The sequence below is a fragment of the Mustelus asterias genome, chromosome 17 (genome assembly GCF_964213995.1).
Source record: "Mustelus asterias chromosome 17, sMusAst1.hap1.1, whole genome shotgun sequence".
NCBI classification, from domain to species: Eukaryota; Metazoa; Chordata; class Chondrichthyes; order Carcharhiniformes; family Triakidae; genus Mustelus; species Mustelus asterias.
In genome coordinates, this window is record NC_135817.1 from 48,576,723 (window position 1) to 48,600,687 (window position 23,965).

Here is a 23,965-nt window from a genome sequence, read left to right on the forward strand (position 1 = left end):
AAATGGCCAGATCCTCTCCCCAGTTATCAAGCATCATCTTCCTCTCCCTAAACTGACAGTGCTGCTTTTATCTTTATGCCACTTTGAAAACTTATTGCATTGAATTATTTTGACTTGCATATTTTAGATTGCAACCAAAGGTGGATACCAAACAGTTGAGAATGTCTATTTTGTGTCGAGGTCTAGGTCAGCTTCTAGTAATGTGCTCAGGATAATGAGCAGAAATCCTGTTTAGTAATTGTTTTTTATCTATTGGTTGTGTATTAACAAATTGCTACTTCAATCTTTGGAAGAATCTTTGGATGAGGAAGAAAAGAGGAAAACTTACAATTATATAATACCTTTCATACCATTAGGACAGCCCCAAGGCACTTTACAGACTATGAAGTATTTTTGAAGCATAGTCATTTTCTTAATATAAGAAACACAGCACCAATTTGCAGGTTATCACGAACAGTAATACAATAATGCAATCAGTTAAGATTATTCTTATTCCTACAAAACTCATCTCCAAACTCCGTGGCCTAGAGCTCAGCGGCTCCCTCTGGATCCTAGACTTCCTAACCCACAGACCGTAATCAGTAAGGATAGGCAACAACACCTCCTCCATAATCATCCTCAACACCGGTGCCTCACAACGCTGCACCCTCAGCTCCTTACTATAACCCTTATACACCTATGACTGTGTGGCCAAATTCCGCTCCAACTTGATTTTCAAGTTTGCTGATGACACCATCATAGTGGGTCAGATCTCAAACAATGACAGGACATGGTACAGGAAAGAGATAGAGAATCTGGTGAACTAGTGCGACGACAATAATCTCTCCCTCAATGTCAACAAAAGGAAGGAGATAGTCATCGACTTCAGGAAGTGTAGTGGAGGACATGCCCTTGTCTACATCAATGGGACAAAGTGGAAATGGTCAAGAGCTTCAAGTTTCTAGGTGTCCAGATCACCAACAACTAGTTCTGATTGGTCCATGTTGACGCTATAGTTAAGAAAACCCACCAATGCCTCTACTCTCTCAGGAGGCTAAGGAAATTTGGTATGTCCACTACGACTTTCACCACCTTTTACAAATGCACTATAGAAAGCATGCTTTCTGGTTGTATCACAGCTTGGTATGTCTAAGACAGCAAAAAGCTACAAAGAATCGTGAACAAAGCCCAGTCCTACGTGCAAACCAGCTTCCCATCCATTGACTCCGTCTACACTTCCTGCTGTCTTGGAAAAGCAGCCAGCATAATCAAGAACTCCACACATGTCAGACATACCCTCTTCTAGCTTCTCCTGTCGGGAAAAAGACACTTAGTCTGAAAACATGTACCAACAAACTCAAGAACAGGTTCTTCCCTGCTGTCATCAGACTTTTGAATGGTCTTATCATATATAAAGCTGATCTTTCTCTTCACCTTGCCTATAACTGCAACACTATATCCTGCACCCTATCCTTTCCTTCTCCCCTATGTACTCTACGAATGGTATGTTTTGGCTGTATAGAGCATAAGAAACAATACTTTTCACTGTATCCCAATACACGTGACAATAATAAATCAAAGCAAATAATCTGTTTTAGTAATGTTGATATGAAGGTAAATATTGGCTAGGAAATCCGAGAGAACACCTTTGAATCATCTGTACCTCTTTGAAATGGTGCCATGGATCTTTTATATTCACAAGGGTGGTTTGGTTTAATGCCTCATTTGGTGCTTTCTTCTCCAAAGTGGGGCCTGAATCCCCAACTTCATAGAAATCCTACAGTACAGAAAGAGACCATTCGGCCCATCGAGTCTGCACCGACCACAATCCCACCCAGGCCCTACTTGTGACTTAGGAGGCGAGAGTGCGGAAAGTCATCGCTGTTTACCAAGGATATGCACAGCATATTTCATTTAAAATATGCCACTTAATGTATTTTATACAACTAATAAATCTGTAAGTAAATTAAATGATTTAGAGTGAAACTCTCCTTCAGCGGAAACACACATCTTTAAACTGTTCAGTTGACAATATCTTCCAACTGCAACTTACTGCATGGAGTTTGAAAATCCTGCTACACAAATTTAAAAATCAGTTGCCAGTCAAATATAAACTGAACCAATTGTGAAGTCTGTATATAAATAAATATCTTGCCATAACCTCAAGCCAGCTAGCAGAGAAATTACAGCAAACCGTGCAACATTACATAGGGACAGGATAGTTGAAGAACGTTGGCTTTAACTATCCGTTAAAATTCTCACTGCACAGCGATTGTTTTATAGGGATGACCACCAGAACGCCAAACGTAATGCACAGAACCAAAATCCCAGACTCTTCCCTATTTAAGAGTGGCAGAGCACAGAAACCTCATTCCTCTATCAGTGCTGACAAATGCCAGATTCCTTAATGCTGCCCCAAAAACCCATCTGATTCACCAATGTTCTATGGCCCCGATGTGCCTGTGGGAGAGAACAAACTATGCACCACATCATAGTCCAATCCACAGACTCAATGGAGGCCCATGTGCACTCATCATGGCAGGAATGGAAGAAACTTTGGCTTAAGGACTTTGCATTTGCCAAATAAAATGAAACTAATGTCCTTTAGGGAAGGAAATCTGTCCTATATGCCTGGTCTGGTCTACATGTGACTCCAGATCCACAGCAATGCAGTTGACTCTTAACGTCCACTGAATTGGCCTAGCAAGCCACTCAGTTAAGGGCAATTAGGGACAGGCAATAAATGCTGGTCTAGTGACGCTCACATCCCATGAATGAATAAAAAGGATCTTCCCCACAGTTGCTAGGGACAGATACTAAATGTCTAGTATCTAGCGACCATCAAAACCCCGGCCAATCTGCAGTCTAATCCATGATCCTCCTCCTTCAATGCTAGAAAGTCTTACACAGTTTATTCCCTCTACCAGAGCTGGCCAGTACAAATACTCAATGCGTCAAGATCCAGGTACTGTTATCATCTCCTCAGAGCCATCAAACCCCAGATCAACTCCCATCCAATTTACCTCGGTCATTACTCTCTAACCTTGAACCATTTCCACTCTCTGCCACCCCACTGATATTGCCAAACCCAAGATTGTATTAACAATGGTAGACAAGGAATCGCTGAAAACCAGCACCCTCTCCTCCATCCTTCCCAACAGCAAGTGCTGCCAAACTTCCGTGTACGTAAATCCCTTACCTGCAATATTGCCAGACTGCACAAATGCTACGGACCCTGTGCTCCCATACATAAGACCTCTGAATGCTAGGACCTCATATTCACCAGTGTTCCCACATATTGGCCAAGATTTTCACCTCCCATTTGTGCCAGGTGGGTTCGGTGACAGCAGCAGCAAATATCCCGTGAAGGTCAAAGTTGCGTTTCATGCTGATGTCATAGCAGGAAGCAATTGCCCCCTCCTCTCATCAGTGATGGGCTGTGTTAATGTTGAGAACCTCATTATAATACATTAACATATAATTATCAGGTCCATATGCCTGAATCATTCCACCATGTCGAAAAATTCATCCATGCAGTGTGATGTCAGAACTGCACAAAGCACGACTAAACTCAGGTGGTGTGCACCTGACAAGCAGTACTCCCAGGGTAGCTCAGAGGTGAATGTAGCACTCGGGGAAGGGATAGTGCCCAGGTAGTGCCAGCTTGTTGCCAGTGGGATGCCATCTTGATGCCAGAAGGTGCACCTGGGTGAAGTTTGTTTTCTGGTTTGCTAGCACACCCACCCACGCCTGTCAGGTCGACATAGACATATATCCTATTTGGGGCCACCTTCCCACTGTTCCTGAATGCAAGGCCTTGCCAGATGCCAGTTCAATCCCAAGCCACATCCCCTTCAAGTATTAGCCTTCTCTCAGATTCCAAAATTCCTTGCCTTCTATTTCCAGGCTCCACCTCACTTTGTTTCCTTCCATTCTATCCCAGTTTGAAACCCATGGTCCACACTTTGTTTAGAACGTACATGGGTTCCATCCTTTCTTAGCCTCTCCTTTCCTGATCCTGAAGCCAGCTTTGATTGCATACCATTTATACATATAAAAAGAATGTTGGAAATCTGAAACAAAATAGAAGATTCTGGATATACACAACAATTTGATCCACATCTGAAAACAGAAGGCCAGTTAGTGTGTGTATAAATTTACATTAGAGATAGAAAATGCAAAATAAGAAAGCGCTTTAAAAGGTTAAAGAAGAAAGGAAGGATGGGATAGAGATGGGGTAAAGAAGAACTAGGTAAATGTAGAGTCAGGAATGCTTGCTGACATGTTGGACAGAATATTGAATGTGATGGCCTGAAAACAAACTAGCCGAAATAGAAGTGTTATGGGTGATACGGACATAATTTCACTGAAAAGCCAAAAGACAAAAGGATTTGACGACACTCAAGGAACTGAAAGGTGCACAAAAAAGCCTTCAAAATGGAGGCACTTGAAATAGAAAATTCAGGTCTTAAGTTATTAAACTTAATATTCAGATTGAAATATTGTTTCTGAAGCTTGCATTTCAATAGTAAAGGAGGCCAAAGACTGAATTTTCAGAGTCCTAATGAAATAAGGAAGTGAAGTGGCAAGCCACAAAGAGGTCTGAATTACACTTGAGGACAGAACAGAGATGTTCCACAAAGCACTCACCCAAACTACGTTGGTCTTATGCAGTCCCCTCTATGATGAGGAGGCCAAACGCAGATTGGGTAACCACTTTAATCTGCTGATTTGTTCTTGCTTCAGTTTAATCTAAAAACACAAATTAGCAGTTTTTAATCTGAGCTCATGGTCCAGAGAGATCAGGAGTGTATGTTACTATCCAAAACCATTTCTAGAACAAACCCTGATGAGAAGAGCTCCTGATTTAGCCAAAGCTTTAGTATGCTAAATATTTTGGATAAGGCCATATTCTGCTTAGTAAAAAGTTTCTGTTTGTCTATGGAAACTGATTTTTGCACTAGGCATAAACAAAAAAGTATTGAGTGAGAGTCTTAAAACCCACTGCTTTGTTTCCAGTTGCTAATTCATTATCCACATCCAAGTTAAACCTTGTATTTCCACTGCTTATTGTATAATGAACAGCCTTTCAGGAGGAATTTTAGTGCATATCCAAATACACTTTCAAATATATTTCCTAATAAATGATGTGTTACATAGTGAAATATTGTCTAAAAAGTTTAGCATCCTTTAAATTACTGACAGCAATCTAGGAAATGCAATGACAACAGAAGAAGGGTGGTAAAAAACTCAAAACAAAACTAAATATTTGGCTCAAATTTCTGAATATATCAATATGCTTCTAACATCGACCCAGTGATGAAAACCTGTTATTGCAAGAGGGGTTGGGGTGTGGGATTATGATTAGGGTACAGAGTGCATCTAAAAAAGATGGACAGAATTTGAGAGATAATTCAGGTGATTCTAATTGATTCCTGGGAAATAAATGTTCTCTGTCCATGCAGCTAAATACATTTGTCCTTCTCACTACAGTAGCATCAGAAAATCAACTAATTTGTCTATGCATGTGCCTTCCAGTAACCAACTGTTCATCTGGGATGTTATTTAGAAAGGTTGTTCCATCAATTTATTCTATGGACTTTTATGCAAAGGGTGAAGAATAAGACTTAACAAAAGATTTAACCAATTACCATATTTTTTTCTATATCAAATAATGCTGCAACAATAATTTCAGTTTTGTTCAGAACCTATCACTAACGATTTGAAATTACAAAAATAAAGGCAACATTTTGAAGTCTAAAGTTTTACTTCTGCATTTCTTGTTCATGAATGTATGAGGATGAAGGTGTGTGTGATTGGACTTCAACTGATCTCTCACACTCCATAAATAACCAGCCTTGCTGTCAGTTGTAAGCATAGATGCTTCATGACATGGAGTCTATTTATAAAAGGTGACGGTGACACCTCTCTAAAGTCCATGACCTTAACTTCTAGAATTCTTAAAACATTCAAACATAAGAATATTTCAAAAGTAATTTATTTGGAAAACTGTGATTTTTAAAATATCTATTTGTGTCACAACTTTTAGGAATTCAATATGACATTTTAAACGAATATCAAAATATATGGACAACCTCATTGATTTTTACTTAATAAAATCGATAGTTTTTGTTCACTGCTCACATTTATATACCTTAGCAGCTTATCATTGGATGTTTATACACTTGTTTTCAATTGGTACGTTCAAGACTATGGCCGGAATTTTACCAGCCCGCCCATCACGGGAATTGGAGCAGGGAAGGGGCTGAGCATAGGAAGGTCCATTGACCTCGGGTGGGATTTTATGGTTTTGGAATAAGCAACGCTGTGAAATCCCGCCCTATGTGTAGTTTGGCATTCCTGCGTGATGCTGGCAAGAGCTAGGAAAATAAGAACATAAGAACTAGGAGCAGGAGTAGGCCATCTGAACCCTCGAGCCTGCTCCGTCATTCAATAAGATCATGGCTGATCTTTGCGTGGACTCAGCTCTACTTACCCACCCGCTCACCACAGCCCTTAATTCCTTTGCTGTTCAAAAATGTATAGAACATAGAACATTACAGCGCAGTACAGGCCCTTCGGCCCTCGATGTTGCGCCGACCAGTGAAACCAATCTAAAGCCCATCTAACCTACACTATTCCAATATCATACATATGTTTATCCAATGACCATTTAAATGCCCTTAATGTTGGCGAGTCCACTACTGCTGCAGGCAGGGCATTCCACGCCCTTACTACTCTCTGAGCGAAGAACCTACCTCTGACATCTGTCCCAAATCTATCACCCCTCAACTTAAAGCTATGTCCCCTCATCCTTGTCTTAAAACATTCAATGAGGTCGTCTCAACTGCTTCACTGGGCAGGGAATTCCACAGATTCACAACCCTTTGTGTGAAGAAATTCCTCCTCAACTCAGTCCTAAATCTGCTTCCCCTTATTTTGAGGCCATGCCCCCTAGTTCTAGTTTCACCCGCCAGTGGAAACAACTTCCCTGTTTCTATCTTATCTATTCCCTTCATATGTTTCTATAAGATTTCCTCTCATTCTTCCAAATTCCAATGAGTATAGCCCCAGTCTACTCAGTCTCTCCTCATAAGCTTACCCTCTCAACTCCGGAATCAATCTGATGAATCTCCTCTGCACCCCCTCCAGTGCCAGTATGTCCTTTCTCAAGTAAGGAGACCGAAACTGTACACAGTACCTCAAATGTTGCCTCACCAGCTGCAACATAACCTCGCTGTTTTTGAACTCCATCCCTCTAGCAATGAAGGACAAAATTCCATTTGCTTTCTTGATTGCCTGTTGCACCTGCAAACCAACTCCTTGTGATTCTTGCACAAGGACAACCAAGTCCCTTTGCAAGCAGCATGCCCCCATTAAAAATTAGGCAATGCTAATTTTGCTTGCACCTTGAAAAATAATGTCCTTAAGGGAAGGAAATCTGCTGTCCTTACCTGGTTTGGCCAACATGTGGCTCCAGACCCACAGCAATGTGGTTGACTCTCAACTGCCCTCCAAGGATAATTAGGGATGGGCAATAAAAACTGGCCAGCCAGCGATCCATGTCCCATGAAAGAATAAATAACGGGCTGGATTTTCAGGAGGCAGCAGAGATCCCACTGTCAGGGTTGAAAGCAGGTGGAGGGATCTGGGTTGCATCTTGTTGGCAGGGCTGCTATCCGTATTAAAGATGGTTGCCCTCTCTCAACACCTACAAGCCTGAGGGCCTGCAGTTCAGCAGAGTCCCTACTAGTGTTCACCACTTCTGTGTCTGAACATGCAGGATGGGGATGCATCTATAGTCATGAACACTCAAAGATAGGTAAGTGGGGTCTGGGACACCACAACCAGTCATGTAGACGGTGCCGTTTCCACAGGGGTGGTCAATTCTGCTAGGGGGTTGCTGCAGGGCTTCCATTGCTGATAGGGTTCCACTGTGTGTCTCACAGTGCCCAGAAAGAAGGATTCCCATCTCTCCCCCAGGAGGCTGCCAGGTTTTACCCATCAGTCATTCTCCTCATATGGCAGCTGATGCTCCAAGAGCTAGCAAAATGCTAGCGGAGGCTCCAAGAGGCCCTTAATTGATTACTTTAGTGTCTCAATTGGCCTCCAGGCAGACCTCTGGCAAGATGGCATCATGGCAGGAAAACGATGGGCCGCCACCTTGACTTTGGGCCATTTTGCCAGCTTCCAACCTGCCGGAAAGGTCTGGCAAAATCCAGCCCAACGTAACAAAAGACAGAATTAGCTCTAAGAAAATTATTTCAGCTGCCTGAGCTCTTGGCCCTGGAATTCCCTTCCCAACACTCTCTGCCCCATTACCTTGTCCACATCAAGACTCTACTTAAAATCTACGTCTTTGATCAAACTGTAAAATGACCAATTCATCTATATGTTGGTTAAGGGGTGAATGTTGGTTATGAACACTGGGAAAATTATCTGGTCTTCTTGGAAAAACCATCTTCGGATATTTTACATCCACTTGAGCAGGCAAATTAAACTTCAGTTTAACATTTAATCTGAAAAAGAACACCATTGTCTACACAACACTCCCTTGCAATTACAATAAATTGTCAGTTGATACTGAACTGGCTTAAATTCTGGAGTAGGGCTTGGACCCTCAATATTTTGACTCAGTTGAGAATGTCTTTCAAGGGTTAAGCTTTCATTGTTGTAGTTTCCAGAATCCTGTATAAAGTTAATAACCTAATCATCTGCAAGTATGAATCAGCTGCAAGAGCATGCATTAAAGCAGATTCACACACTGTCAAAAGTTGTGCTGACTATTTTTTATGTTTCATATTTTGTATCCAGGATTTTACATTTAATCCGACACATTTGAAATGTGAAACTGGTGTTTAAATTACATATTAAACATAGGAAAAGAATCAGCTACATATTTACCTGGTAATCTTCTGCTTTTTATATCAAATTTTTAATAATGGTTTTCTCTGAAATGAAACTGTTACTTCTATTGATTTTGAAATAGAGAAAAAAATTATTTCAATCTGAAATGCGATGACAAAAGTGTGAAGTGATACATTTTTGTAGAGAGAATGTGGAGAAACAATGTGAATGCGCATTGTACAATATTGAAGGTGTGCAAGGTCAGAAAGGTCTGGGGCGGTGTATATACATAAATCTTTGATTGAGAATGCTGTTTGCGCCCTTGTGTTTTATTAAATAGAGAAATAAAATACAAAAGCAAGGAAGTTATGCTTAATCTTTATAAGACACTGGTTAGGTCTCAGAAAGAAAATGGTGTTCAAATCTGAAAATTATACATTTTGAAAGATGTAAAGGCCTTAAAAAGGATCAGGAGAGATTTGCTGGAATGGTGCCAGAGATGAGTTGGGCATTGGGCAAAGCCACTTTCAAATTTCGTCAGCCATGGCTCAGTTAATCGCACTCTTGCCTGAGTAAGAAGGCTACTTCTGACTCAGGCAAGAGTGCGATTAACTGAGTCCCAAAAGAAATCAAAGTTGACATTGCAGTGCAGCACTGTTGGAGATGCTGGCCGGAATTCTGTGGTCCCACTGGTGTAAATGGAGATTTGGGTAAGTGCCAAATTCTCTGTTCAGCTGGCAGCGGGGGTGTGGTGTATGGCACTGGAGAATTCCGGCCACTATCTTTTCAATGAGACATTAAACTTCTTTGCCCTCTCAGGTGAAATGTAAAAGATTCTGTGACACTATTTCGAAGAGCGGGAGAGTCGCCCCTAGTGTCCTGGCCAATACATATCCCTCAATCAACATCACAAAAAACAGATTATCCAGTTCGATTCCCATTGTTGTTTATGGAAACTTTCTGTGTATGCACTGGCTGCCAGATATCCTACATTACGATAGTGGGTATGGTTCAAAAGTACTTTCCTACAGGGTTCAAAATGCTTGGGGTGGCAGTAGAATTTATCCTCAAAACCTCACCAAGATAGGCTAAAAATTCAAAGTATTGAAAGAAAGGTCATAATGGTTAAGCAGCAAGCATATGAGAGACAGAAACTGCAAGGTATTGCGCCTTCAATCACAGATTCTGTCTCTGCTTCAACTTCTGCAAATGCAAGTTCCCTTCCTGCCATTCTTGCTGCTCTTCAGGCCCAAAATATATGATTAGAGGAGCTGCAAGAGCATGAGGGAGGAAACCTGTAACTGGAGGAGCTAGAGCAGTGCATAAGCTACTACATACAAGTTAGGCTTTTTTATCCAGCCCAAATATGTTTGACAATTCCATCCGTTACATTCCAAGACTCAGAAGCTTGCATGGTAACTAATTAATATATTATACAAAATAATTTTTGTATGCTACCATTCAAATACAATAATACAGATCTCCATACCCTTCCACCCAACCTCGATTGTTTTCCAATTCACAAAACAGTTCTGTTTCACCCGAGCCAAGTTATACTGTGAGCCAGGGATTCAGGGAGTGTGGCAAGGTAAAGGTGAAGATGGAAAAGGTGGAGAGGGAGGTGGCAAGCAGGAGAAACAGGGAGGGAGATGACGAGTGGGAGGGTTGGGGAGGCAAAAAATCTTAACCTATTTTCTTCAGTAAACATATGTCGGTACCCAGTATACCAACATTGTGGAAAGATGGGAAATAGTCATTTGACATCCTGTATCTGCCAATTGTAGCCCAGCTAGTTGGAGATGAACTGAAAACTGAGGAAATACAGCTAAGTATTTTTTGACAGGAGACAAAAGAAAATCAATGAGCATGTGACTAAGATTTACAATCGATGCCCTTCTCATGCGAGGTTACATTTCAATATAATGACCAAGTCAGTCATTCTTGATGGAGAATGATAGCATGCTATAACAATGCTGAAGAAATGGGTTGGATACATTTAATCTAAGGAGGAGTTTCATGAGACCATTTAGCCTATTAAATCTATTCTAGCTCTTTGAAAGACCTGTGTAATTTGTCCTATTCTGATGCTCTTTCCCTGTAGACCTGTAATATTTTAAATAATTGGCAAATAAACTTTGAAACTAATAGTTCTGCTTACACCACCCTTCCAAATAATTTGCTATGTAACGTTTTCTCTTCATGCCGTCTCTTAATTGTTTTTCCTATTGTATCATATCTTGGTCTCCTGATGACTGACCCTTTTGCCACTGAAAACAGTTTCTCCTTATTTACTTTTGTCAAAACCCTTCATGATTTTAAACACCCTTCTAAAGCTGATACTGTAAACATTACAGCATGTAGATGCACACTATAATCAGAAATCTCAAAAAAAACTGAAGCATGGGACAACTTTCTCTTGGAAGAACTATTATATATTTGCTTATGTTGCAATATATTTGTACAGTTGTTCAAACAACTAATGGATAAGCTACTGTGAATTTATCCCAGTTGTGACTGATTTTATCCATACCAACTGTGCTTATTACTTTAGAGTGCATATTCCAGTTCCCAAATTCTATATTCTGCAATTATAAGAACATAAGATCCCCAAGAATACCATTGCTTGATTTAATCATTCACAAGGGATTTAATGCTGCATCAACAACATCATTGGGTCGCCAGAGGTGTGTTGCATATTACCATGATCAACCATGCAGAAATTCATTTAGCCTGTTACTACCTTGCATAAACTGCTTCTTATAGCTATTGATTTCTGTTTCATTGCATCAAAAAATTGGATTTGCAGAATTGCAAATTAGGAATTGTCTATAGAATACAAATTTTAGAGAAAATACCAAGGAAAAAAGGATGGTATCCTGAACTCATGTGAAAATGGAAAAGGAACCTTTGAAAATCAAGAAGTAGTCCTTGACATAATTAAATTAGGCAGTTTTACTTCCTCAAAAAGAACCCTAAAAACATTGACCCTTGCTTCACGGACTGCAAAGAACTTTGAGACATCCTGTGATTGCAAATGCATTAGATAAATGCAAGCCGATGTTTCTTTTGTGAGGAACTTCAGTTATATGGAGATACGAGAGAAACTGGCGTGTTCTCCTTAGATCAGAGAAGATTAAGAAGTTTTTACCAAGAATATCTTTCCATAAACAAACAATAAATTACTACATTAAATGCTCAGAGGTTTATCATTGATGCAGGTTTCAAGTTTTCTACACAGACACATGCAAACACATATATGGTATAAATAAATAAATTTATTTAGACCTCACAATCATGGCCCTGAAACACACCAGTTGCAATTGAAAGCTATTATTGTAACCACACCGGATAGGTATGGTTTAGAATATATTTTAAAAACTTAATCTTCAGCAGCATGCAGTTTTATAATTTTTTTCCCAAACATTAACAAAAAACTACATCCATGCTTCTGCTCACAGGTGTTATCTTATCTGAGCACTTTATAATATAAAGCAGCACATTAATAAATGAAAATAATGGCCTGTCTGGAATAAAAGCTTGAATAATTCAATCTCCATCTTACATTGAAGTAAATTGAATGTACAAGAGAACAGGCCACTAAATTGTGCTGGTGTTTGTATTTCACTTGACTTTCTTCCCATTATATTTACCTCTTATATTATATTTCAGTCTTTTGCAATATCTTTCCAGCCACTTTGCTCTCATGCATTTGTCTGGTTTCCTTTTGAAACCATCTAGGGTATTTGCCTCAATGATGTCCTGTGGTAGCAAGTTTCACATTTTAATCATTCTGAGTAAAGAAATATCTCATTACTCTGTTGGCTTTATTAGCTATCTTGTAGTTAAGGTCTTGCTTTTATGTCTCCCAAGTGGGAACATTCTCTTCACAGGTATCTTATCCATCATATTCAGAATTTAAAGAGCTAGTTCTTCCAGTCATTTCAGAAAGAAAAACACTCTCAAATCCTCACACAATGGAAAGATATGTGCTCCTATCTCTAAACTCCTGCTGATGCACATGTTGTATGTTGGGATATTGTATAATCTTCATATGCTCAGAATGCAGTCGTGGTTCAAAACTCTCTCAACCTGCAGTGTATTCTGTCTCCACAGATGCGGTCAGACCTACTGAGATTTTCCAGCAATTTCAGGTTTTGGTACATTAAAATGCCTAGTTGAGAGGTTTTTGAAAGAGACTGAGGCACTGAAGTAAAATTGCAATGATGAAATTAAATTTTAAATATAAAACACTGATGTGATCTTTTCTATTGTGACATGTGGATTTCCTATTACAAAAGCATGATAACTGAGGAGTAAGACAAGTATGTAGAGAAGTGCATGTCACACACAAGACCTTTAATGATATTTTGATGAACACATCCTGGCTATCATCTAAATACATGAGGCTGATGAACAACCCAAGAATTTTTAAAAAGGTTGACATCTATGACATGAACTGCTCTGTCACCATGGTATTCTAGTAGAGGGAGGTGGTGCCATAGTGGTATTGTCACTGGACTAGTAAACCAGAGATCCAGGGAGATGGTTAAGGAATCTTCAAGAAGTCCAGAGATGTGCGGATTAGGTTGATTGGCCATGCTAAAATTGCCCCTGCTAAAATTGCCCCTTATTGTTTCGTGATGCGTAGGTTAGAGGGATTAGCGGGTAAATGTATAGGATATGGGAGTAGGGCCTGGGTGGAATTGTGGTTGGTGCAGACTCGATGGGCCAAATGGCCTGTTTCTGCACTGTAGGGATTCTATGATTCTATGAATCTGGGTTTGCATTCCACGTCAGATGGTGAAATTCGAATTCAATAAAAATCTGGAATTAAAAGTCTAACGAAGACTATGAAACCATTGTCGATTGTTGTAAAGGCCCATTTTGTTCACTAATGTCCTTTAATGTGGAGGTGCCGGCGTTGGACTGGGGTGGGCACAGGAAGAAGTCTCACGACACCAGGTTAGTCTAACAGGTTTATTTGGAATCATGATCTTTCGGAGTGCTACTCCTTCATCAGGTGAGTGATTCCATTCATCTGATGAAGGAGCAGCGCTCCAAAAGCTTGTGATTCCAAATAAACCTGTTGGACTTTAACCTGGTGTTGTGAGACTTCTTATAATGTCCTTTAGGGAAGGAAATCTTTCACTCTTACCTGGTCTGGCCTACATGTGGCTTCAGATCAGATTCTTAAATGACCTAGCAACCACTCAGTTCAAGGGCAATTAGGGATGGGCAATAAATACTGGCCTAGCCAGCGATGCCCACATCCCCTGCATTAATGTTTTAAAAAACTTAGCACTGGCCGTGCACCCTCTTTTTCCCAACACCATCAATAAACTGACCCTGTATTGCCAGCAAAACGTTGACGCAAATGTTAAAGCTAGGGAGCAAGAAAGTTTATAATATAAAAATGTGTTCTTCGAGCTTGTGGAAGGCCAAATCAGAATCCCTCCAGTGCAGGACTTACATATTAAGATCATTGTAGGCATTTAATTATCTCCCAACTTTCTTTTATGCACTTTATAAGTCATAGAAACTAGAAGCAAGAGTAGGCCATTCGGCCCTTTGAGCCTGTTCCACTATTCATTTTGATCATGGCTGATCATCGAATTCAATATTCTGATTCCCCCTTCCCCGCATATCCCTTGATCCCCTAGAGTTATATCTAAATTCTTCTCGAGATCAGACGTTTTGGCCGCAACTGCTTTCTGTGGTAGTGAATTCCACACATTCACCACCCTCTGGGTAAAACAATTTCTCCTCACCTCAGTTCTAAAAGGTTTACCCCTTATCCTCAAACCATGACCCCTTGTTCTAGACTCCCCCACCATTGGGAACATTCTTTCTGAATCTATCCTGTCTAACCCTGTTAGAATTTTACAAGTTTCTATGAGCTCCCCTCTCACTCTTCTAATAAACTCCAGTGAATATAATCCTAACCGACTTAGTCTCTCCTCATATAACAGACCTGCCATTCCAGGAATCAGCCTGGTAAACCTGAACTGTATTCCCTCTATAGCAAGGACATCCTTTCTTAGATAAGGATACCAAAACTGCACATAATACTCCAGGTGTGGCCTCACCAACGCCCTGTACAATTGCAGTAAAACATCCCTATTCCTATACTCAAACCCTCCCGCTATGAAGGCCAACATATCCATTTGCCTTCTTTACTGTCTGCTGTACCTGTGCGCTTACTTTCAGCGACTGATGCACAAGGACACCAAGGTCTCGCTGAGTATCCACCTCTCTCAATTTACACCCAATCAAGTAATAATCTGTCTTCCTATTATTGTTACCAAAGTGGAGAACCTCACATTTATCCACATTATACTGCATCTTCCATGCATATGCCCACACACACAGCCTGTCCAAATCACTGAAGCATCTCAGTGGAACCCACTAGTCACTGACTGCCAATCAGAAAAATACCCATTTATGCCAATTATTTGCTTCCTATCTGCTTATCAGCTTTCAATCCATCTAAAAATATTACCTGCAATTCCATGTGCTTTAGCTTTACATAGTAGTCTGTTAAGTGTAACCTTGTCGAAAGCCTTCTGAAAGTCTAAGTAAACCATATCCACTGGTTCTCCTCAGTCAACTCTACTAGTTACATCCTCAAAGAATTCCAATAGATTCGTCAAGCATGATTTCCCTTTTGTAAATCCATTCTATGTCTGATTATATCATTGCCTTCCAAATGCTGAGTTATGAAGTCCTTTATAATTGACTCTAGCAACTTCCTCAGTAGGGGCATTAGGTTCACTGTTCTATAGTTCCCTGTTTTCTCTCTATCTCCCTTTTTGAATAGCGGGTTTTCATTACCTACCCTCCAATCTGTCGGAACCAGTCCAGGGTCCAAAGAATTTTGGAAAATAACCACCAATGGATCTACTATTTCCAGGGCCACTTCCTTAAGTACTCTGGAAAGAAGATCATCAGGACCTGGAGATTTATCCACCTCCAATCCCATCAATTTCCTCAAAACCATTTCTCTACTGATGCAGATTTCCTTCAGCTCCTCACTAAAACTCGTTTCTCTCAGAACCTCTGGTACATTATCATCCTTTGTGAAGACTGAAGCAAAGTACGAATTTAATTCCTCGGCCATTTGTTTATTTCCTGTTATGAATTCTTCTGTTTCTGACTGCAAGGGCCCTACATTTGTTTTTGTCAATTTTGTTTCCTCTTTACATACCTACCGAAGTGGATGACCTCACATTTATCCACATTATACTGCATCTGCCATGCATTTGCCCACACATTACTCATCACATTCTCATGTGCTTGTTGTTTTTTCTCTCCCTTGTTCCATTGCTCATGTTTTTTTTTGTTCTAATAGAGTTACAACTCAAAAATTAAATTGTCTCTTTCTTCCACAGATCCTGCACAAGACTAGGAACAAATAATTCAGCCTCTTGAGCCTGTTCCACGCCATCCAATTAGATCATGGCTGATCTGTACTTGGCAACTTCAGTAACCAGCTTTTGTGTAATAATTTATCACTCTCATTGATAATGTTTCAAATTGACCCAACATTCACAGGTTTTTGGTGAAGAGAATAACAAATATCCAACTATACTCAGTGCAGAAAAAGTGCTTTCTAATTTCACCTTTGAATGACCAGCTAATTGCTTCATTGTTTTCTGCTTTTGAAAATGCATGTGCATTGCTCCATATTGCGGCCTTACAAATGGTAACAAGAGAAACTCCTTTGGATACCAATCTAAGAAATGTGCACTATATGTATAGATCAAACATTAAATTTTCACTGTGGGCCCTGCTGTACTACGTAAAAACACAAACTAAATTTTACCCAACAGAGAACGGGAACTGCTCTTCGGCATCAGAAACTCAACATTCACTTTTTGGCCTTACCTTTAATTTCCTTCTTGCATTAAATTTCCTCAGCTGCTCCACAGTTTCTGGGAGGTGGATTTTGTATGCATAACGATCTCTTTCCTAAAATACAGTATGCATGATTTAGAACCTTTTGTATATTACTGTAAACATCTGATTGGCCCGATTGGCCGCAGCAAAAACAATAAGATTATGTAACACTGGGAAGTTTAGCAGTTATTTGGTTGGCTATTATCTCTGAAACTCTCATTGAGACCCAGCTTCCTTGAGCTAAAATTTAATAGCTTTTAAGAAAGTGTGCTACTCACTTTGGCTCAGATGGTCTCAAATTTATCCTCAGTTTATCAATGCAGGTATAAAATTAAAATATTCAGCTCTCAAAACTAGAACAAAGCATTGCTGCAGAGAATTGTGCTAAATGGCATATAGTTAATAACAAGCATGAATACAGTAAGTCCCTATTTTAACTTGCCCCGTTTTAAGTCGTCCTGATTTCATGTCACGATATGAGAGGGGTAGTATGCACACTCAGAATTGGGATTTCAGTTTTAGTGTCACTTGCACTGGGTAACATGCTTCACCCGTTTGATGCCATTTTGGAGCAGCCTTTCCTGCTCCTTGTCACTCTGCTTGCTGTCCATCCTGTTCTCTGCTCCCCCCGCTCACTGCGCATCCTGTTCATTGATTCCATCTCCACCCCTCCTGCTCAATGTCCACTCCCCGATTGCCCAATACTCTGGCCCGCGAACTCAAAGACCTTCCTGTTCCCTCTTGCCACTCCGCTCTCAAGCCCCACTTCACAGTAAGGATTCAGGATAGGGAATCCTCGATTCCCTATCCTGGGGGGGGGGGGCGGGCGGGAGCGATGGGGCCGGGCAGGAGCGAGGGAGGGAGGGAGGGGTCGGGCGGGAGGGGTCGGGCGGGAGGGAGGGGTCGGGCGGGAGGGAGGGAGGGAGGGAGGGGTCGGGCGGGAGGGAGGGAGGGAGGGGTCGGGCGGGAGGGAGGGAGGGAGGGGTCGGGCGGGAGGGAGGGAGGGAGGGGTCGGGCGGGAGGGAGGGAGGGAGGGGTCGGGCGGGAGGGAGGGAGGGAGGGGTCGGGCGGGAGGGAGGGGTCGGGCGGGAGGGAGGGGTCGGGCAGGAGGGAGGGGTCGGGCAGGAGGGAGGGGTCGGGCAGGAGGGAGGGGTCGGGCAGGAGGGAGGGGTCGGGCAGGAGGGAGGGGTCGGGCAGGAGGGAGGGGTCGGGCAGGAGGGAGGGGTCGGGCAGGAGGGAGGGGTCGGGCAGGAGGGAGGGGTCGGGCAGGAGGGAGGGGTCGGGCAGGAGGGAGGGGTCGGGCAGGAGGGAGGGGTCGGGCAGGAGGGAGGGGTCGGGCAGGAGGGAGGGGTCGGGCAGGAGGGAGGGGTCGGGCAGGAGGGAGGGGTCGGGCAGGAGGGAGGGGTCGGGCAGGAGGGAGGGGTCGGGCAGGAGGGAGGGGTCGGGCAGGAGGGAGGGGTCGGGCAGGAGGGAGGGGTCGGGCAGGAGGGAGGGGTCGGGCAGGAGGGAGGGGTCGGGCAGGAGGGAGGGGTCGGGCAGGAGGGAGGGGTCGGGCAGGAGGGAGGGGTCGGGCAGGAGGGAGGGGTCGGGCAGGAGGGAGGGGTCGGGCAGGAGGGAGGGGTCGGGCAGGAGGGAGGGGTCGGGCAGGAGGGAGGGGTCGGGCAGGAGGGAGGGGTCGGGCAGGAGGGAGGGGTCGGGCAGGAGGGAGGGGTCGGGCAGGAGGGAGGGGTCGGGCAGGAGGGAGGGGTCGGGCAGGAGGGAGGGGTCGGGCAGGAGGGAGGGGTCGGGCAGGAGGGAGGGGTCGGGCAGGAGGGAGGGGTCGGGCAGGAGGGAGGGGTCGGGCAGGAGGGAGGGGTCGGGCAGGAGGGAGGGGTCGGGCAGGAGGGAGGGGTCGGGCAGGAGGGAGGGGTCGGGCAGGAGGGAGGGGTCGGGCAGGAGGGAGGGGTCGGGCAGGAGGGAGGGAGGGGTCGGGCAGGAGGGAGGGAGGGAGGGAGGGGTCGGGCAGGAGGGAGGGAGGGAGGGGTCGGGCGGGAGGGAGGGAGGGGTCGGGCAGGAGGGAGGGAGGGAGGGAGGGGTCGGGCAGGAGGGAGGGAGGGAGGGGTCGGGCAGGAGGGAGGGAGGGGTCGGGCAGGAGGGAGGGAGGGAGGGAGGGGTCGGGCAGGAGGGAGGGAGGGAGGGAGGGGTCGGGCAGGAGGGAGGGAGGGAGGGGTCGGGCAGGAGGGAGGGAGGGAGGGAGGGGTCGGGCAGGAGGGAGGGAGGGAGGGAGGGGTCGGGCAGGAGGGAGGGAGGGAGGGAGGGGTCGGGCAGGAGGGAGGGAGGGAGGGGTCGGGCAGGAGGGAGGGAGGGGGGGAGGGGTCGGGCAGGAGGGAGGGAGGGAGGGAGATGTCGGGCAGGAGGGAGGGAGGGAGGGGTCGGGCAGGAGGGAGGGAGGGAGGGAGGGGTCGGGCAGGAGGGAGGGAGGGGTCGGGCAGGAGGGAGGGAGGGAGGGAGGGGTCGGGCAGGAGGGAGGGAGGGAGGGGTCGGGCAGGAGGGAGGGAGGGAGGGAGGGGTCGGGCAGGAGGAGCGGGAGGGAGTGAGTGAGCGGGAGGGCGTGAGTGAGCGGGAGGGCGTGAGTGAGCGGGAGGGAGTGAGTGAGCGGGAGGGAGTGAGTGAGCGGGAGGGCGTGAGTGAGCGGGAGGGAGTGAGGGAGCGGGAGGGAGTGAGGGAGCGGGAGGGAGTGAGGGAGCGGGAGGGAGTGAGGGAGCGGGAGGGAGTGAGGGAGCGGGAGGGAGTGAGGGAGCGGGAGGGAGTGAGGGAGCGGGAGGGAGTGAGGGAGCGGGAGGGAGTGAGGGAGCGGGAGGGAGTGAGGGAGCGGGAGGGAGTGAGGGAGCGGGAGGGAGTGAGGGAGCGGGAGGGAGTGAGGGAGGGAGCGGGAGGGAGTGAGGGAGGGAGCGGGAGGGAGCGGGAGGGAGGGGGAGGGAGCGGGAGGGAGGGAGGGAGGGAGGGAGCGGGAGGGAGGGAGAGAGGGAGCGGGAGGGAGAGAGGGAGCGGGAGGGAGGGAGGGAGGGAGGGAGCGGGAGGGAGGGAGCGGGAGGGAGGGAGCGGGAGGGAGGGAGCGGGAGGGAGGGAGCGGGAGGGAGGGAGCGGGAGGGAGGGAGCGGGAGGGAGGGAGCGGGAGGGAGGGAGCGGGAGGGAGGGAGCGGGAGGGAGGGAGCGGGAGGGAGGAAGCGGGAGGGAGGGAGCGGGAGGGAGGGAGCGGGAGGGAGGGAGCGGGAGGGAGGGAGCGGGAGGGAGGGAGCGGGAGGGAGGGAGCGGGAGGGAGGGAGCGGGAGGGAGGGAGCGGGAGGGAGGGAGCGGGAGGGAGCGAGCGGGAGGGAGGGAGCGGGAGGGAGGGAGCGGGAGGGAGGGAGGGAGCGGGAGGGAGGGAGCGGGAGGGAGGGAGCGGGAGGGAGGGAGGGAGCGGGAGGGAGGGAGCGGGAGGGAGGGAGGGAGCGGGAGGGAGGGAGGGAGCGGGAGGGAGGGAGCGAGGGAGCGGGAGGGAGGGAGGGAGCGGGAGGGAGGGAGCGGGAGGGAGGGAGGGAGCGGGAGGGAGGGAGCGGGAGGGAGGGAGGGAGCGGGAGGGAGGGAGGGAGCGGGAGGGAGGGAGGGAGCGGGAGGGAGGGAGGGAGCGGGAGGGAGGGAGCGGGAGGGAGGGAGCGGGAGGGAGGGAGGGAGGGAGCGGGAGGGAGGGAGGGAGGGAGGGAGCGGGAGGGAGGGAGGGAGGGAGGGAGCGGGAGGGAGGGAGGGAGGGAGGGAGGGAGGGAGCGGGAGGGAGGGAGGGAGGGAGGGAGGAAGCGGGAGGGATGGAGGGAGGGAGCGGGAGGGAGGGAGCGGGAGGGAGGGAGGGAGGGAGCGGGAGGGAGGGAGCGGGAGGGAGGGAGGGAGGGAGCGGGAGGGAGGGAGCGGGAGGGAGGGAGGGAGGGAGGGAGCGGGAGGGAGGGAGGGAGGGAGCGGGAGGGAGGGAGCGGGAGGGCGGGAGCGGGAGGGAGCGGGAGGGCGGGAGCGGGAGGGAGGGAGCGGGAGGGAGTGAGGGAGGGAGCGGGAGGGAGGGAGGGAGGGAGCGGGAGGGAGTGGGACGGAGGGGGAGGGAGGGAGGGGGAGGGAGGGAGGGAGCGGGAGGGAGCGGGAGAGAGCGGGAGGGAGCGGGAGGGAGGGAGCGGGAGGGAGGGAGCGGGAGGGAGGGAGCGGGAGGGAGGGAGGGAGGGAGGGAGGGAGGGAGCGGGAGGGAGGGAGGGAGCGGGAGGGAGCGGGAGGGAGGGAGCGAGAGGGAGGGAGCGAGAGGGAGGGAGCGAGAGGGAGGGAGCGGGAGGGAGGGAGCGGGAGGGAAGGAGCGGGAGGGAGGGAGCGGGAGGGAGGGAGCGGGAGGGAGGGAGCGGGAGGGAGGGAGCGGGAGGGAGGGAGCGGGAGGGAGGGAGCGGGAGGGAGGGAGCGGGAGGGAGGGAGCGGGAGGGAGGGAGCGGGAGGGAGGGAGCGGGAGGGAGGGAGCGGGAGGGAGGGAGCGAGAGGGAGGGAGCGGGAGGGAGGGAGCGGGAGGGAGGGAGCGGGAGGGAGGGAGCGGGAGGGAGGGAGCGGGAGGGAGGGAGCGGGAGGGAGGGAGCGGGAGGGAGGGAGCGGGAGGGAGGGAGCGGGAGGGAGGGAGCGGGAGGGAGGGAGCGGGAGGGAGGGAGCGGGAGGGAGGGAGCGGGAGGGAGGGAGCGGGAGGGAGGGAGCGGGAGGGAGGGAGCGGGAGGGAGGGAGCGGGAGGGAGGGAGCGGCAGGGAGGGAGCGGGAGGGAGGGAGCGGGAGGGAGGGAGCGGGAGGGAGGGAGCGGGAGGGAGGGAGCGGGAGGGAGGGAGCGGGAGGGAGGGAGCGGGAGGGAGGGAGGGAGCGGGAGGGAGGGAGGGAGCGGGAGGGAGGGAGCGGGAGGGAGGGAGCGGGAGGGAGGGAGCGGGAGGGAGGGAGCGGGAGGGAGGGAGCGAGCGGGAGGGAGGGAGCGAGCGGGAGGGAGGGAGCGGGAGGGAGGGAGCGAGCGGGAGGGAGGGAGCGGGAGGGAGGGAGCGGGAGGGAGCGAGCGGGAGGGAGGGAGCGGGAGGGAGGGAGCGGGAGGGAGGGAGCGGGAGGGAGGGAGCGGGAGGGAGGGAGCGGGAGGGAGGGAGCGGGAGGGAGGGAGCGGGAGGGAGGGAGCGGGAGGGAGGGAGCGGGAGGGAGGGAGCGGGAGGGAGGGAGCGGGAGGGAGGGAGCGGGAGGGAGGGAGCGGGAGGGAGGGAGCGGGAGGGAGGGAGCGGGAGGGAGGGAGCGGGAGGGAGGGAGCGGGAGGGAGGGAGCGGGAGGGAGGGAGCGGGAGGGAGGGAGCGGGAGGGAGGGAGCGGGAGGGAGGGAGCGGGAGGGAGGGAGCGGGAGGGAGGGAGCGGGAGGGAGGGAGCGGGAGGGAGGCAGCGGGAGGGAGGCAGCGGGAGGGAGGCAGCGGGAGGGAGGGAGCGGGAGGGAGGGAGCGGGAGGGAGGGAGCGGGAGGGAGGGAGCGGGAGGGAGGGAGCGGGAGGGAGGGAGCGGGAGGGAGGGAGCGGGAGGGAGGGAGCGGGAGGGAGGGAGCGAGGGAGCGGGAGGGAGGGAGGGAGGGAGCGGGAGGGAGGGAGGGAGGGAGCGGGAGGGAGGGAGGGAGCGGGAGGGAGGGAGGGAGCGGGAGGGAGGGAGGGAGCGGGAGGGAGGGAGCGGGAGGGAGGGAGGGAGCGGGAGGGAGGGAGCGGGAGGGAGGGAGGGAGGGAGCGGGAGGGAGGGAGGGAGGGAGCGGGAGGGAGGGAGGGAGGGAGCGGGAGGGAGGGAGGGAGCGGGAGGGAGGGAGGGAGGGAGGGAGCGGGAGGGAGGGAGGGAGGGAGGGAAGCGGGAGGGAGGGAGGGAGCGGGAGGGAGGGAGGGAGGGAGCGGGAGGGAGGGAGGGAGGGAGGGAGCGGGAGGGAGGGAGGGAGGGAGCGGGAGGGAGGGAGCGGGAGGGAGGGAGCGGGAGGGAGGGAGGGAGCGGGAGGGAGGGAGGGAGGGAGCGGGAGGGAGGGAGGGAGGGAGCGGGAGGGAGGGGGAGGGAGGGAGGGAGGGGGAGGGAGGGAGGGAGGGAGGGAGCGGGAGGGAGGGAGCGGGAGGGAGTGAGGGAGCGGGAGGGAGGGAGGGAGGGAGCGGGAGGGAGTGGGACGGAGGGGGAGGGAGGGAGTGGGAGGGAGGGAGGGAGGGAGCGGGAGGGAGCGGGAGAGAGCGGGAGGGAGCGGGAGGGAGGGAGCGGGAGGGAGGGAGCGGGAGGGAGGGAGCGGGAGGGAGGGAGCGGGAGGGAGCGGGAGGGAGGGAGGGAGGGAGGGAGGGAGCGGGAGGGAGGGAGGGAGCGGGAGGGAGCGGGAGGGAGGGAGCGGGAGGGAGGGAGCGAGAGGGAGGGAGCGAGAGGGAGGGAGCGAGAGGGAGGGAGCGGGAGGGAGGGAGCGGGAGGGAGGGAGCGGGAGGGAGGGAGCGGGAGGGAGGGAGCGGGAGGGAGGGAGCGGGAGGGAGGGAGCGGGAGGGAGGGAGCGGGAGGGAGGGAGGGAGCGGGAGGGAGGGAGGGAGCGGGAGGGAGGGAGCGGGAGGGAGGGAGCGGGAGGGAGGTAGCGGGAGGTAGGGAGCGGGAGGGAGGGAGCGGGAGGGAGGGAGCGGGAGGGAGGGAGCGGGAGGGAGGGAGCGGGAGGGAGGGAGCGGGAGGGAGGGAGCGGGAGGGAGGGAGCGGGAGGGAGGGAGCGGGAGGGAGGGAGCGGGAGGGAGGGAGCGGGAGGGAGGGAGCGGGAGGGAGAGAGCGGGAGGGAGAGAGCGGGAGGGAGGGAGAGAGCGGGAGGGAGGGAGAGAGCGGGAGGGAGGGAGAGAGCGGGAGGGAGAGAGCGGGAGGGAGAGAGCGGGAGGGAGAGAGCGGGAGGGAGAGAGCGGGAGGGAGGGAGGGAGGGAGAGAGAGGGAGGGAGGGAGAGAGCGGGAGGGAGGGAGGGAGAGAGCGGGAGGGAGGGAGGGAGAGAGCGGGAGGGAGGGAGGGAGGGAGAGAGCGGGAGGGAGGGAGGGAGGGAGAGAGCGGGAGGGAGGGAAGGAGAGAGCGGGAGGGATGGAGGGACAGAGCGGGAGGGAGGGAGCGGGAGGGAGGGAGGGAGGGAGCGGGAGGGAGGGAGGGAGGGAGCGGGAGGGAGGGAGGGAGGGAGCGGGAGGGAGGGAGGGAGGGAGCGGGGAGGGAGGGAGCGGGAGGGAGGGAGGGAG

At 50.2% G+C, this 23,965-nt stretch overlaps 1 protein-coding gene across 4 annotated transcripts in view; it reads right to left on the reverse strand.

The window, feature by feature from the left end:
- caska (calcium/calmodulin-dependent serine protein kinase a) overlaps positions 1 to 23,965 on the reverse strand; it is a 405,920-nt gene that overhangs the window by 169,855 nt on the left and 212,100 nt on the right. For all 4 annotated transcript variants that reach the window (XM_078232613.1, XM_078232612.1, XM_078232611.1 and 1 more), the window contains exon 9: positions 16,711 to 16,794. In XM_078232613.1, the coding sequence (XP_078088739.1) occupies positions 16,711 to 16,794 (84 nt within the window). The remainder of the gene's footprint in view (positions 1 to 16,710; positions 16,795 to 23,965) is intronic.